General features: G+C 35.9%; 1 protein-coding gene across 1 annotated transcript in view; it reads left to right on the top strand.

Annotated features, from left to right (window-relative positions):
* Positions 1–16457, top strand: part of FIG4 (FIG4 phosphoinositide 5-phosphatase) — a 73091-nt gene that overhangs the window by 40796 nt on the left and 15838 nt on the right. The window contains exons 16-21 of the mRNA XM_069805108.1: positions 2904–3042; positions 5789–5847; positions 6461–6608; positions 7481–7564; positions 10377–10572; positions 14203–14285. Coding sequence (XP_069661209.1) covers positions 2904–3042; positions 5789–5847; positions 6461–6608; positions 7481–7564; positions 10377–10572; positions 14203–14285 — 709 coding nt within the window. The remainder of the gene's footprint in view (positions 1–2903; positions 3043–5788; positions 5848–6460; positions 6609–7480; positions 7565–10376; positions 10573–14202; positions 14286–16457) is intronic.

Genomic DNA, 16457 nt, shown 5'->3' with positions numbered 1-16457 from the left:
GTACATTGCAGTATCTTTTGAAAAATCAGTGCAGTCTTTCTACTTGCTTGTACATAATTACAACATTCGGTGCTAACAATGAAGGGAGAAGACCTGTTTGCTCTTTTGTCTGTGCTCCACAGTGTGTTGACACATTCATATTTATTTATTTTTGAAGAGAGATTTTTTTTTCTATCTAGATAAGAAAATTGATCTGAAAAGCTCAATATCCTGTTTTCTGTGGCCAGTGTTTCAAAGACAAAATCTTTTGTTACTATGACTTAGTTTTAAACAAAAATATTGTTCAACCCTTAAGGTAAGGCATGGGGAGTTTTTGTCACCTTTCAAATTAACTATCTACTTCCCCAGTCATGTATATGTTTGTGCCTGCTTGAAGACGTATGCACAAAGGATCTTTAATGTTATGGGGTTTTACCTACTTTTAAATTACAAGTTGAGAAGACAGACAGTAGAAAGACATTTCCTGATAAATGTCCTGTATTTCTGTTAAGTTTAAAACACAAGTGCGCAATTGAAACAATAAATGCAAGAGAGCTTGAGTCCTTTTGCAGTGTAACATTCAACAGCAGTCATTTTTTAGCTGTGGAAGAAAGGTAAGAATGCTTTAATGAACTGCTGCTATAGACCATTTCAGACAATGAATTGGTTAATTCAGTTGGTATGAGTTTAAATTCAAGCTGTTTTTCACAGAACAAATTTCATTTAGTTTTATTTCATTTTAGCATCTGTCATATAAGTAGTGACATAGTTTAACTGAATTATCTTGTTTTACTCTAATTGTTTTACAATTATTTAATTAACAATTTCAGTATACCTTCTGTTCCTGGCAGGTGAAACAATGGTAAATGGACAAAGGAGGCTCATCTCTGATTTTAGCTTTCAGAAATTACCACCAATTTTTGCTCACGTTAAGTAATTTTGTCTTTAGGGCTCCTCCAGTTTCTATGCTTAAAGTAGAGAGCTTTCTTGGGTTTTGTTCAGCACTTTCTTTAAACCACTGACTAACTTGATCAGGAAGAAAGAATACATGTTATTGCTTGTGACTTTTTCCTTCTTTTTAATTCTCAGCATCCTCAACGAGGTTTCTTTTGTTTATTTTTTTCCAGACCTTTTTGCTGAGTTTTGCATAGCTTTCTTGCACTGTTTCTGGCCTTCCTCATTCTCTCCTTATGTCTTGGTTAAACTGTGACACTATTTTGCAGAAACAATATGGCCTGCAAATCATAAGAACCTACACTGAGTATTAGTGTGTTGAAGAGTTAATGTTTGTAAGTTGATACTCTTAAGAAAAATGGGAAAGTAAGGAGCAAGAAAGAAGGTAAAATAAGTATAATTTTGGAAGAGTGCTCTCAAGGGACAGTAAAAGTATCTGGAGGGAGTATGAGTGGACAGAAAAGGAAGAAAAAAGCCGGATTCCAGATGAAAGGCCCTCTAAGTAGGGAAGGATAGCCAAGCAACATCAAGAGGTTTCCTCTCTCGTCCCCCTTCTCTCCCCACCCCCTTCCTTGCCCTGTTATACCATGTGACTGTTTATACAGAAGATCCCACTTCCAAATACTGACCTCTGCATATACACACTTCTGTAAAGTACCGTACCTTTGTGTAATCCTATTGTCACCAAATTTCTACATAGCACTTCATTTGTCATCTGCTTGTGTGCCTTAATTCCCTGTAAAAAATATTGCATGTTGCACAGAGGGAAGACATGTTTGAATTCTGGGGAGAAGGAGATATTGACTGAAACTTTGGTGGTGGCCAGGAATCAACTTAGTCCTTGCCGTCATATCACCGCTTTGTGAATTCTGCCTATTTTTTTAGCTGCTTTCTGGTATACTGACACTTCAGTTTGTCTTTTTGATGCAGTGTGTTGCTAAAGGGATACTCAACTCTCATAATGCTCTTTTTGAAATGTGGAGAGAACTGAAGGAGTAACACTATCTATTGAACTCATCTGAACTATTCCTTGTCTGATGATTACTGAAGTGCAAACAAGAGTGGATACGAGAGCTTTCTAAATACCAATTCCTCAGGGCACAAATAGAGTTCAGTTCTCCACATATTCCTCCATATCTGAAGATCCTCTGTGCGTAAGCTGCCTTCTGCCCCTACAAGTCTGCTTGCAAAGCCGTCTTTATCACAGTTCACCATCCCCAAGCCATCATCTGACTCCAGCTTTTTCTTCGTATCTGTTGTAACTCATTCTATCTGCAGCTAGGTAGCAAGAGAGATTTTAAAGATGTAAGTGAACAACATTTCTTGCCATGTTTCATGTACAGTGGTATGTAACTACTGGATTTTAGCACTTGCCCTATTTAGTTTGGTGAAGCTTAGAATATGGTAAGAGAAATTGATGATTTAAACTGACAGGAGAAAACATCCAAGTTATTAAAAGGTGTCTGTGAAGTTTAATCATTTTACTGACTATGTTTTGGCTAGCAAAACCCAAAGAATTCATAATTTGTGTGTTACATGGGAAACTTGTGTATTGTATGGGTACTGTTTAATTTCATTAAATCATTCATCGTGATATGTCAGATTCCCTGAAACATGTATAAATACATGCACATGCTTCATGCATACACATACATGCAGAGGTGTGAGATGGAGCTGCAGCACGAGGTCTCACTTCTGCAAAGCCTTTAAGCAGAGCTTCTGCCACAGCTCCTGTGAGAGAAGCCAAGGAAAGAGGCAGTGCTGGTACCAGCCCCACGTGCACTGCAGTGTGGCAGAATGTCAGGTCTAAATGAAGTTTCATTACGGTGGTTGAAACCCAGAGGTCCCTGTAGAAGTCATAGGACATACACACTCTGTCTGTGAGGAGCAAACATAACAAACAAGCAAATGTCTGAATGGGCTTGAGCTCTGCAATTTTCCTGGTGTTAAGTGTACCTCTTGTCTAACAGATGCAGACAGGCAAGATTCTATCAATCTCTTTCTGGGAGTATTCAAGCCTACAGAAGGAAAACCTCATCTCTGGGAACTTCCCACTGATTTTTATTTGCATCACAAGAACACCCTCAGTCTGTCACAGACCAGGCGAAGGTATTTTGCTGTTATGTTTTGTTTGTTTGATATTGCTCTAATAAATATTAAAAAACCCATGTTGTTAACCAGATTATCTGGTCAGCCTGTCAAAAGCTTGCTTACTGTTTTTTAAGCTTTTACAAAAACTTAACACCCACCCATGCCCCCACCCCCTCCAACTTTCAAGAGATTACCAAAAATGTTGGATGTTGGTGTTTTGAACAATTTGCTTTAGTACATTATTTTCCTCTTGTGCTGAAAAAAGAAATTTCATTTCATATGAAATTCTATCCTGCAATGTGAAATGCTTTACTATTTTACTGAAGTACAGCTACCACTGTCTCATTAAGCAATACACATGTGCATTTTTGATGGTCAGATTTATTAAGTCATTGTATTTGAGGTTAGGTGATGAGGATAATATTTGTTTAATTTTTTTTGTGTAATGCACTTAGTCTGCAGCTGTGCATACCAAGAAGCCCATGATTTTCTACCTTCCTTTCAGCCATGTCTAGTCTGTTTTGAAGACTATTTTTCTTCATTTGCGTTCCATTGTAGTTGCACAGTAATATGCAGAAGTAATAGAGCTTAAAGTGTAAAATTTTTAAAGTAATCGTAGAGTGCTTCACAATGTAGAATGGTTTTGTTAAGGATTATAAATACTGCGTTTTAAAAAAATCGATTTTAATAAGGACAGTAGTAGACTTGTTAACTAAATAATCTTTTAGGAATTTCACTGTTTGTATCTTTGCTCATTCTGAGAGTCTTAAAGCTCTGTATCAAAAATGGTAGATCTGAATTAGATTTTTGTCTGGGGGAAGATGGCAAATGTTTAAACAGTGCATTCAATCCCTGTTGGCTGCTTATTCCATTGACCCATCATGCCAGCTGGCGCATGATATGACTGTTTCTAAATTTCAATCCTTTTGTCTCCTGATGCTAGCTCATATCAGTCGTGCAACCAAGTGCTATTTCAGGCACACAGGAAACATGCAACATTACTTTTATTGCCTGCTGGTTCCGAGCATTATTGTATGTAAAAAATGAATTCAGCTGATATATTGGAAATATACGAATGTCCTAGTCGCCCTTTCATGTGTTACTCTGTTAAACAACTGTCTCTTACTTGTCACAGATACTGTTCCTAAATGAGGTGGAACATTTAAACAAAAAAAAATTGTTGGTATTCTTGATTCACTTGTTAATTAGTATTACCTTTCATTCTGCCAAAATTTCTTCTGAGCACTTATACAACCAAGATGTTTTCTCCTGTGAACAGAATGACACCTCCATGTAATACATAGTTAGGTGAAAAAAGCTCTTCCAACTATTAGACAAGTTCTTCATGAAACTTCTTCCTGCCTCTCTGTGCAGTACCTCTTTTGGATTCCTTGGGCACAGCAGCAAAGGAAATAATGAAAAGTCATAATGAAATCAAGGATATAGAAAGAGAAGGAAGATGTTGTTTCCTGTCATTGAAACTTGCTTTGACTATGTGCTTTTCCTATGTTGTATTTGCCCCTCCATCAGAAAGAAGAGATTTCATAATGAGTTTTATATATTACTCTTATGTAATTTGTGATTCACATGAAAGGAGAGTGAACACGGGAAAAGAAGACTTTCTGTTGCCATATTACTTATCAGTTATTGAAGCAGCAAAACTGGATATGTCTGCATAGTTTCTGAAGGCGCTGGAGAAGATGGCTTGCTAGCATGGCCTGAGACAGTACTCAAGAAGACACGGGACTGTCAGGCATAACTCATTCCTTTCTGTTAGGACGTACACAGTTCTTGGAATTGAAGTGTGTTGCCCTGCCTGTTCTACACCATTTGCTAAGTCCCACTAACAATTCTCTCTCTGGGCATGGGAATACACCTGTTGTTTTTGCTCCAGGTGGCTACATTGACATGAGTAGGAGATAACTGCATTAATACTCTGATTACAGCCCTTACAGTATTGTGAATACACACATATTTGAAATAAAAATCAATGAAGATAAATGTCTTTTTATCCCAAGTAACGAAATAGAAGAAACTATCAGAATAATTTAGAGAAGAAATTAAAGTATATTTGAGAAGAGAAAAATATGTAAACATGAATGAAAGATAAAATGTGCTTTATTTTATGAATGTTGCTTGACTTCCTTTGTTGTTTTTCAGAAATCCTGAATAAGCTTCCAGCAGGGCCTGGTTCTTGCTGTTAGCTATGCCAACATACAGTTCTCAGACTCAGGACAGCTGTCACATCAAAATGTATTTCTATGTGTAGAAGTCAGCTGCTGTGACAATCTTCCAATTTTATTATCATTGACCTTCATTTCTTCATACCCTGTTCCTAAATTTTAGGAAACAAGTGCTGGGTGGAGTGGGGGTTGGTGCTTTTTTTTTTTTTTTTCCTCCCCAAAGGCCAGAACAAGAGGAATACATAAATATCTTCTATATGTACTGAGGCCTTGATTTTCAGTACTGTAGAGGTAGGCATCTGAAATGTATTTTGTTAAATGGAACAAACCCACTCCTCCCTCCATACCTGTATTGAGCTTCATGTGTTTAAATTTCATAGCCTGAGAGCAAAGTAGTAGGATTGGGGCCTGTTGAAATCCTTCATCCAAGGATAATTCTTTACTTTCTTCCACACTCAAATTATAGAGAAACGTTTAGTAAAGTGACAGTGTCTGGTTGGGTAACTCTTATGTGCAAACGTTTAGACTAGATGCAAGATCAAATCTTCTGTATCAATTGTGTGTCTCTTTTTCCTATACAGCTATACTTACTGGTGGACTACAGGTGTGCTAAAGCATTTACCTCTTCCTTTTGATGAAGGTAGGAGCTATATTCGCCCCTTGCCTTACAGAGTATCTTGAAAAAGAAGTTTTAGTCACAAATGCTTTTTAACTGGTTTAGATCCCAATTCTGGAAAAAAAAAAAAAAAAATTAATGTTTCCATAATGATTGCTAAATACTTCCCCCCCCTCAGTGAGCTATGATTTTTCAACTGCAGGATGCAAGAGATACCTATCTGGCTAAAACTTGACCTGCATATGTTAATGTACCAGGGCACACTTCATTCTTCTTTTTCTTTTTTTTTTTTTTTTCCTTGCCTATTAACATATATTTGTAGTCTATGCTGGTGGTTACATTGCTGTTGCAGATGACAGGGTATAGCTAGTATGTCTTACGTCTCTGGGATACTTTGGAGCATGTTTTACTAGGAATTGTTGTCATGGAGGGAAATCAAACTATGGTGGTTGATAATGCATATTTATTAAAGATGTGCTGTGCATCATCTTCTTCATATCATGTTTTCTTGTCATAGAGGGGATATTGCTGTAGAAAAATGCCTGGTAGGGTGGCTAGGTAAGCAGTCTACTGTTTGTTTAGATTTGTGCAGACGTAGTAATTGTTAGTAAAAAGATTATTTTTTTCTTTTCCCCAGTGACATGTGCTGAAAACAGACGCAAGTTGACAGTGAAGAAATTCCACAAGTATGAAGAGGAAATTGATATCCACAATGAGTTTTTTCGGCCATATGAGTTGAGCAGTTTTGATGAGACCTTCTGCTTGGCGATGACCAATTCTACACGGTATATTGGGATGATTTGTGACTATAAAACCTTAATTGGAAGTTGATTTGGTGTGAATTAAATGTATATTTGATTTATTTGGTTAAATCTGTGTTACATGATAGGTTTTGTGTGGTGTTTGTTTTGGTTTTGTTTTAAGCTTCAAATTTAGCATATTTCTAGAAACTAAATCACAGTACTGAAATGGAAATGCTACTCTAAAAAAAAATTCTGTTAAGACAGTACTTAAATTTCCAATTATTTTCCATTATGGAATGACAAATGTTTGGGCATTTGAAGGCTGAGAAATGAGCTTTTCTCTGTGGACTCAGATCACAGAGACTACCTTCAAAGCAATTGTTTTCTAATTGTTCTGCTCTCATTTTACAATTGTTTTCTTCAGTTCATCAAGCTGGCCAGATAGTGTGGGGTTTTGTTGGTGGCGCTTATTTTTTTGTTGTTGGCAGCAATCAACTGGATATTCTAAGCATAATCTTAATCATGCTTTAGCTAAAGACTTTCAGGCAGATTGTTTCATGTAGCTTTTTGACCCAATTTGAGTGTTGGCAGCATTTTCAAAACAACGTAGCTGAGTTACAGGGCTTCTTCAGGACAGGAATGGAGCACATTGCTCTAGCCTCCTTGGCAAGTGGTAATGTTTGCAGCTGTTTTATGGAACTAAAGAATGCAATTGAAAGCTTTTTAAATACCTAGGGGGGTTATATTTACATAACTTTAACTTGTAATGATGAAGTTAGAACTTGGTATTTCTTTTTAAAATTATTATTTTTTTAAATTCAAAGGTAGGTGTTAGAGGTGGTTCTTCCAGAAAATTTAAAAATTGTATGTGTTGAACTTTCCTCATGAACAGTTTTTCCTTTCTATTTTGCCAGAGATTTTATGCCTAAGAATGTGGGGATTGATCCAAGTCCATTTACTGTTCGTAAACCTGATGAAACTGGAAAATCAGTGTTAGGGTAAGTCTGAAATATGAAATTTTTGTTCTGGTTTAATAGTAGTGAAATCGTAATGCAAATACATATACTCAAGGTGTGTGTCTATGTAGCATATTCTCTATTACATGGGAAATAAAAAAAATCATTGGTGTTATAATGTAGAATTGTACACTTTGAAAATCATATCTAATTTGAGATTTTTATTTGACACTGGGAATTCTTTATTCAGACTTGCTTAATCTTTTCTCTTCTCTTGTACTCTAAGTGAAACCCATGAGAAAATTTTATCAAGAATAAAGGTACAGAGGTTGTTAAAATTTGATCATCTCTTCATACTAATGGCAACTGTATTCTCTATTGGAGATGACAGACTTACTTTATTGTTGTCTTTAAAAAAAAAATTTTTGAATAAATAGAACATATCCTGAAACAGCAATAAATGCCAATTTCAGCATAGTTTTTGATAAAAAATGTTATTAAAATATTTATAGATAAAATTACAGAAAACAATTCAGCAACAGTTACTGGGACAAATGAAATGACAAAAAAATGCTTTTGCATTATTTTATTTATTCCACCGTTGTGTTTGATCTGCTCTATCACACAAGGGCTATGGGGACTCTTCCTGAACCAATTCATTCTCTCTTTGATACCTCATATTAAGGAAACCTTTTGTCAGTAATGATTAAACCTGTGCTGTCACAACATTATAGTTGTTCTGAAAGCTTGCCATACTGTTAAAAGTGACAAAGTTTGACTGTCTTGTAAGTAACATCCATTGTGCCTTGACCATGAGGGACTCGCTATCAGTAACTGTTGAGAGAAGACTATGCTTATCACTAGTAGAAGCTGATTTCATGCTGCTGATGTTCCCTGGGAATAAGCAGAAAGACTGTTCAACAGTTACACCTCTGCTAAGAATTGTGAGTTTATGGGTACTTTTGAGGATAAGCTTTATTCTTTCACTTTGGAATGGTTTTATGTCAGATTTTGGACTAACTAATTTCTCTCCAGATATTCCATTAAACTCTTGACCATTATACATTCTTCTCAGGCACTTTGCTGCAAGCTCTCCACTGTGATTTTTAGGGCTTGTTACGAGATAGAGAATCAGCTGGATGAAAGCCACGTTCCAGGACTCCCTGGGTATTGCTCGTAAGGCTTCCCATGCATTGGCTGTGTAGTGGGGTAAAAGGTGGCTTCAGTCTTCCACCTTACCCGTATTTAGCCCTTGGTAGAGGTGGTATCTTTGCCTTGCAAGTTTGTCATCATCTTTTAATCTACTAGGACATTTCTGGAGGATTTGCTGATCTGTTTTCATTTATAAGTGTCCCCTAGGACAATTGGATCTTGGCTGCCTTCTGAGTATGTGTTGGGGGTGCAGTTATCACCCTTATCAGTGTTTGGCTACTTGCTCCATTCTTCAGCTTTCAGAAAGGACTGCTTTTCTTGTGACCTTCACCTCGTTTAGAAATCTAGGAAGATAACCTTAATTTTCTCTAAAAAGAATGCAGTGTGTCGTCATAACTTTCTGTAAATTTCAATCTAAGGAGATGACAGTTTCTGCTGAGTCAGAAATTAAACTTACCTGTGTTGTGTTTTTCCCCTAAGGCATTTATTCTAGCTGTAAGAATTCTTCTGATATATTCATGTCCTTGGGGGTGGGGTGTGCTTTCAGATCAAGAACCTTTGGGAGGACTCTCTTACTTGTTTATATGTGTTCCTAAAGCATGTAAAGTTTAGGTAATTCATTAGAGGAATAAACTGCTATAGGAGTTTGACTGCAAAAGGCAGAACTCTTTGTGACAGTCATGGTGTGCTCCACTAGAGCTCAAGTGATACTGGTGACCTCCATGCCTTTGCTGATGAGAACACTAGAGCTGCAACTCAAAATAGCATTTGGACCAAACAGTATGCTGTTGTTCAAAGTCTCTTAGCATGCTGCTGTCTTCCTTTAGGGCCTTCCTTTACAATAAGTCACACGCAATGTTAGTTTATATATGGACAGTCACCTCAGCAAGGAGGAGATGTTCCTTCCCCGTTTCCAGAACTCATTTGTCTATAAACATATTCATTACCTGCCTTCCAGTCCCTCTTCCTCCAGAAAGGAAGATTCCTGAAAGGTTGTGACAGTGTCTGAGAGGAAAGTGCAACCACATACCCTTCTAGGGCCAGTAGGAAAGGATATAGAGGACATAAGGGTGGTGCAATTTCTGATGGGTAAACTAACGCATACCTTTCAGACCTTGTACAGTTAAACCCAGTGTTAGTCTACTAAAATATAGATACTGTATTTTGAAGAATTCTTACAAATAAGGCACCTCTTTATACTGAGTAGAATTTCTGAAGTGAGAAATACATGCCGCATAAAGAAATGTTGCTGATTAAAGAACTAAATTGTTGGGATAGGTATGCAAAAGGAAGGGGAAAAAGTGACAGTATGATTAAGATTTTTGGGCCCAAGATTAAGAAAGCTAGTGGAGTGGATAATGTTAATCAGAAAGTGAAACTTTTTCCCAGATCAAAACCAAAGATGTTATGTCTCAATTTTTATTCCTTTTTATTCATTCAGTCTGGGGGGAGGGATTTAAGTAAAGAATCAGAGAATTGGAGAAAAGCTGACATAATCCTTTGACCTCTCTTTAAATGCTCTGCAATAAGAAGAGATTGAAGAAAAGTAAATCAATTGGGTGATTCAAAAGATAAGCAACAAGTTGCTCCAGAGGGTAGAACTCATTTCCCCCAGTAAGATTTTAACCAAACTAGGAATTTTAAATACTTCTTGTTAATATTTAGCTGATTTCATAAATATACACGCTGCCTTTCATAATAGGAACAAAAGTAATAGAGAAGAAACGGTGCTGCAGCGCAAAACAGCTGCTAGTGCTCCTCCACCCCCAAGTGAGGAAGCAGTGTCAAGTAGTTCTGAAGATGATTCTGGGACAGACAAAGAAGATGAAGGTGCTGTTTCTCAACGTTCAACTCCAGTAAAAGTGACTGATACAGGAGACAATACAAAAATCACAGAGGTAAGAAATTATTGTGGCAGGCAAGAAGGCTAATCATGGACTTAAAATTCACATTTCCTTAAAAATAAAAAGAAGAAATGTTATAGAACAGACAGAAGTGTAAGGCACTGAGAAATTAAGTGAAAAAGGTCTCCAGTGTAATTTCTTTGTGTAGATATTAGCAGAACTGCTTATAAAACTTCACTGTTATTCTTGTGTAATAGTGAAACACAGCAGAAAATAACATTTTTCAAAAACTGAAAATTACTGTTAGAAATCTGTCATTTGAAAAGTACTCAGGTCAGGTGTAGTCCATTACATAAAGTATAAAATGTATCTATGCTAGTGTGTTAATTCAGAGCAGTAGTGCACTTCTGATCATTGTCCCTTACCATGCTCTGGCTCACATCGTGAGGTGGTCTTGGAGCATGCAAACGGGATTCCTTTTTGCATGAAACTAAACTGGGAGATGCTTCTCCAGGAATGTACCTGATCTACCTACCTAATCAACATTTAGTCTGTGGGAGCTAATCTGGAGCAAACCCCCTGAAAGACTTGTAGTATGGATCTGAGGTCCTGAGCACCACCCCTTTCAATTACAAATCTATTCCTTTTGAATAATGCTACTTGCTTGGGTGTATATAACTTTTAATTAATGATCAATCTGGCTAGATTTCAACCTAATTTATGTGAAGATTTTTAAATTGCTGTTTCATAATTATATGGTCTGACATTTTAAAAAAAAAATAACTCAAAAATGTGCATGATAATATTGTCACATTGGTCATATGCTATTACTACTACTAAGGCTGAAGATAGTGGCAGGGTAATAGGGAAATCGTGTATGCCCAGTCATGTGAAAAGAATGTGTATTCTCAGTTGTGGGCTATTAATCTTTTTTTGCTAGCATAACTCCAATTCTGTTGGAATTCCTTGGGTGCTAATTTAATGAAAATATTAATTTTTATGAAGTATTATGGAAATACCTATTTTATTAATTTATGTAACATTTCTTCAAATTCTTTCTTGTAGACATCCATTTTGGGTACCACTGAAAATGTCTTAGCAAAAGGATATGTTAATGGAGACTATACAAACCTGGAAAATACTTGTGTTGTCTTGGGGGTGGGGCGTGTGGGGAGGTAGGGTTTTTTGGTTGGGGGCGGGGGTGGTGGTTTTTTTAAGGCATAGCTAATTTAAATGGCTATGGTGTTATGCTTTTACATGTTATCACATTTGAAGAAACTTCAGTACTTATGACCTTAGTCAGTATAAAATATAGTGCCTGATAGGCAACAGAGAATAAAACTGCCTTTTTTTCTGCTACAATTTAAATTTTCATTTCATTCAGTCCTTAGCCTAGGGTAGTGTGTTCTCAGATGATGGATTTTCAGCCTTCTGTGCAACATGGCCTGCTTCCTAACCTTAATGAAGTATTTTCAATAAAATAACTATGAATTCATGTGGTATTAATTTTGGACAATTTGGATTAATTGTTATGCCAATACAAGTGCATTTATTTCTGTTTATGCAAGGTATTTTAGCTGAAAATTTTCCATTATCTCTGAATATTAGAGTACCTGTTTTCGAGCAAGTCAGATTGTTTCCAGATGGTTTTTTTAACAGCAGAAATCCAACCTGAAATTTTATTCTTGATACTTACCATTGCACAAGTTATCATGTCAATTTTTCTATCTGTGTATTGAACCACTTCAACACTCAGACCTTAGATAACTTTTTTTAGATTTTTAAGATGCTTAACTGAGATGCATGTAAACACAAAATATGATTTAAGATAGTATTGAAGTTTAATGGCTTACAATTGCGTGAGCTATTCTGATTCTTATAGTAATGCACATGAAGAAATATTTTCCATTTTATTAGCACCTTTTCATGCACTGAATTTTAGTCATAATTTGTGTTGTTAATTTGTGTCATTGCTTATTAAAATTGCAGTGCTGAAAAGGATTACCTATTCAGTTATGCTGAATTGCTATGTTAGCAAATAACTTGGGTTATTGTTAATGTCTGCCTTCCATTGTAAATTTTTTTATTCTCTTCAAAAGTACAAAGCTTTTCTTAGATACGTTATTTCTGAGGGCACGATGTTTATGGGAACTTTCTGTTCAGAAACGAAACATAAAAATTAGTAACCTTAAAGACTGTATTAGACCTTAGATTTTAACATGTTCACCAGCTGGTCTTTATTTAGCTTGTGAAATGTTCTTTTTCCATTACCAGGCTAAGCAGAGCATCAAATATAGGCTTTTCAAAAAATGTTTCAGAATTATTTTTCTGGCAATTACAATTATTTGTTTTGTCTACATATGTGGTTAAAAAGTTTAAAAAGAAGACCTGTAATGGAGGGTTTCAAAACTTGATGGCTAAATTGAATAATGTAACAAGAAATAAAACAACTTTAACTGGAAAAGGTGATAATCTATCTAGTTAATTAAATAAGCGTCTATTTTCTAGAACTGGTAAACCATAGAAATGTTTCAGATACGTTTGGTTTTTTTCCCTCAAGTTAAGCTTAACTTTAAAAAGAAACTTTAATGAAGTTGAAAGCCTAAGCTTACAAATATTCCATTTTCTGTCTCTGTTAGTTAAACTGACAACTTACTAGCACTCTAACCAGTGTCAGCCTGCACTTTACTGTTTTCTCATTTGTGAAAATGGGTTGCATCTAGTATTTTTGAACAATACTATAAGTTTGGGTGAAAAAATATAGTATGGGGTATTTTTTGTGTGTAAGAGAGTTGATATTTGTAAGCTTATATTTTTAGGTGCATTCTTGAGTAAATATGGTTAATCCAGAATGATTAGATGTTTGGTCAGGGATTTGAATTTTGGTATTTTTTACATCAGCAACTGTAGAGTAGAGAAAAATTGTATTGTTGTGGGTGGGGGCGGAGGGTGGGGGGTGGAACCAAGCAGCTAGTTCCTTTCTATTCACATTTCACAGAAGTTAATGTTAAAATGCTTTTATACTTCTAGTCAGGACATATCTTTCAAAAGTTCTTTGACTTTGGATCTTTTTGAACTGAAAGAAAACTATTTTTATAGTTGACTTAACTTGCAGTCACACGTGTCTTGTCAGTAAACCCCCTCAGTTTAACACTGAATCATTAGACATAGTGAAGTATTGCATGTGCATTGGATCCTTGTTATAGTTGACTGACATGATTGTGTAATGTATAAAACAAAAATAGTTTTGTTCAACCTGAAGTTTGTAATTATTTCAGAATTGACAGCAGAAAATGTGAAAGCAAATGTGGGAGCATGTTCTGAACGAATATGATTTATTCTATATTAAGTTTCAACACAGAACGGAATTGAATACCTGCATTGTAATATGTCCTATAAATATAATTTATTCTCTTAATGTGTTGTTTTATCTGATGTTATCTTTCAAGAATCCCTTCCTTTACTTGTTGAACAAATGTCTTGAATAATATTTTTAATAAATTTTTAATTAAAAAAACAAACAGGCACAAGCTAAGATTACTATGTATATGAGAAACTGGTTTGGTTTTGCCTGCACTTCTGAATTTATTTTCAGGTTTAGAAAGAATTCCTTGCTTAAAAGCATACTTTTCTTTGGATGTTGTTATGGTATCCTCAGTCTGAATCTTTCTTCTTATGTTCCAGAATGTAGTACAATCAACAAAAGATGTGTATGGACTCAATCTTTCAGATGTTCCTTCAGAAGATGATCTCACAATATACGCTAGGTGAGATAGACTTCCAGTGGTAATCAGTAAAAGATAATTTGGAACTTAAAATTGAATGAAAGATGCTTCAGTAGAAATACTTGTCACTTAATATAGTCCTAGAAATTAATAAGCAAATTCCATATTAGGAGTGGTTCCATGGTTCTAAGCTATGTAGTCTGTGATTTTTGCATTTTTCAAATGTTAAATTACATTAATTCAAATTAGTCATAAGTGAAATAGCCTCTTCTATAAAAATGCATACAAAACAACAGAAGTTGTCTTTTTTTAAACGTTATGTGTTATTCGCAGAGATAAGTGTTACCTGTTACCTTTTACTCAAATTTAAATAGTTGTGTGACTTTTGTTCAAGGAAAATTGCTTTTCTGAATAATATTCAGCCTTTTTCTTGAAACATTTTGGCCATTTGAGCTTAAAATAAAAAAATGTAGGTTTTACAGGGAGACCTTAAGACCGTTACTAAATCTGGTGTAGACTATGAGGAGAAGAGTTGAGAAAAGTGGCCAGAATAACTCACACTGTAGAAGCATGGATAACTAAGTGACTTTGAGTACTGTAAGTTTCAGGAGAGGGAGAAGTCAGTTTGGCCCTTGCCATTATTGGAGTTTTATGAAATAACAACATGCAAATAAACGTGGTGTGAGGGTTTACATGTGTGTATGTATATGCACGGCACCAAGCATAGTGTGTACAGCATCATACTGCCACTTGTTCTTAATAAATGGTTTTGTGAATTCAAAACATACGTAAGGAAATGAGTAAGAAACAGCATAGTGCAAGACAAAATACAGCTCCTTGGGTGGTCCAGCAAGTTCCCACTCAGTTCCTGCACTTCGAGGTAAACTGCTACAACATGAGGCAGCACGCTGCACGGCACCTGCAGGCTCTCCTCAGGAACTGGGAGCTGCTGGCTTACTGTGAGCAGTTGGAGGTGAGAGTTGGTGAGAAAGCACCAAGGTATCACCTTCCAGCTCCAACTACTTGAAAACTTCAGCTTTTATTCAAGGGTAACTTGGACTTTTATCCTCTACAAAACAGTTGTCACCACTCCTGCAGGAGCCATGAACTGTCAGCTCCCCAAGAGCAATCAGCAAATTAATGGTGTGCTTCTCCAACAAAAGGCAGCGACTCCCATTGTATCAGGAATGCTGTTTCTGAATTGCCATAACCCCATATAGAGCGCTGGCTATGTGTTGCCATTGTTAAAAAATACGTACTTACGCTATTGTTCTCAAATTCTTTCCTCAATATCACAGAATAACACTGAAGCCAAAAAGAAACTGGTTCAAATCTTCCTTTTTTTTTTTAAATTGGAAATTAATTTGAACCTTTTGAAATTTTTTTAACTCAGACCAAAACTGAACTAGAATAATTTCAGTTATAAATGAACTAGAACTGAACCGAAAAGTTACTTATTCAGTTCCCTGGTGGAGGAGATTCTTTCCTCAACTGCAATATTTTTCCTTGAAAACTAGTCAGAATCATGGGAATTCAGTACTAGAAATCAGTTGGAGAAATTTAGATCCAAATTGAAGACCCTCTTAGTTCCTAAAGGCTTATGCAGTTGCCAAGAGAGCAATTGCTTATGCAAGACACCAGGAGTGCAAGTCAATTACATTTTGCTTAATAAACCACTGTTTCAAACACCTGCTTAGAATGTAGAATTAATGGAGTTTGAGAAAAGGGGTGTAAGAAAACTACCTGTCGTCTCAGAAAAACATTGTGTGTATATTGAAGTGAGTACTTGTGAGGCATACATTGAAATGGCCTTGTGTGCGTTTGTTTTTATTTTCTAATGTGTAATCGCAGTGATTACGTTGTTATATTTGAAACCTTTTCAATTTGTGAGAGAAGTTTTAATTCACTATATCTTCTCATTTGGTGATATGTGATGATTAATCCTGACTTAGTTCATTAATGCTCTCAAAACATCATTTTTACTTAAAATCTTTTTCGGTTAATTTTTCCTTAGGGGTAGCTACTTCTCTTGCACTCTTTAGTTCTTTGAAAATTCCCATTTTTACCTATTTCCTACACGTGGAGTAATTTGAAGATGGTACACTTGAATAGGGTTGAGGAGGATGTTTCTCAGTATCTCTGAAATTTTTAACTTCACCTATGCCTCTAACTTTGGTTCTTTATTTTAATCACTAGAAAATGGATGCCAATTTG

Source organism: Haliaeetus albicilla, chromosome 17, assembly GCF_947461875.1.
Source record: "Haliaeetus albicilla chromosome 17, bHalAlb1.1, whole genome shotgun sequence".
NCBI classification, from domain to species: Eukaryota; Metazoa; Chordata; class Aves; order Accipitriformes; family Accipitridae; genus Haliaeetus; species Haliaeetus albicilla.
This window is presented reverse-complemented; position numbering and strand designations above follow the sequence as displayed.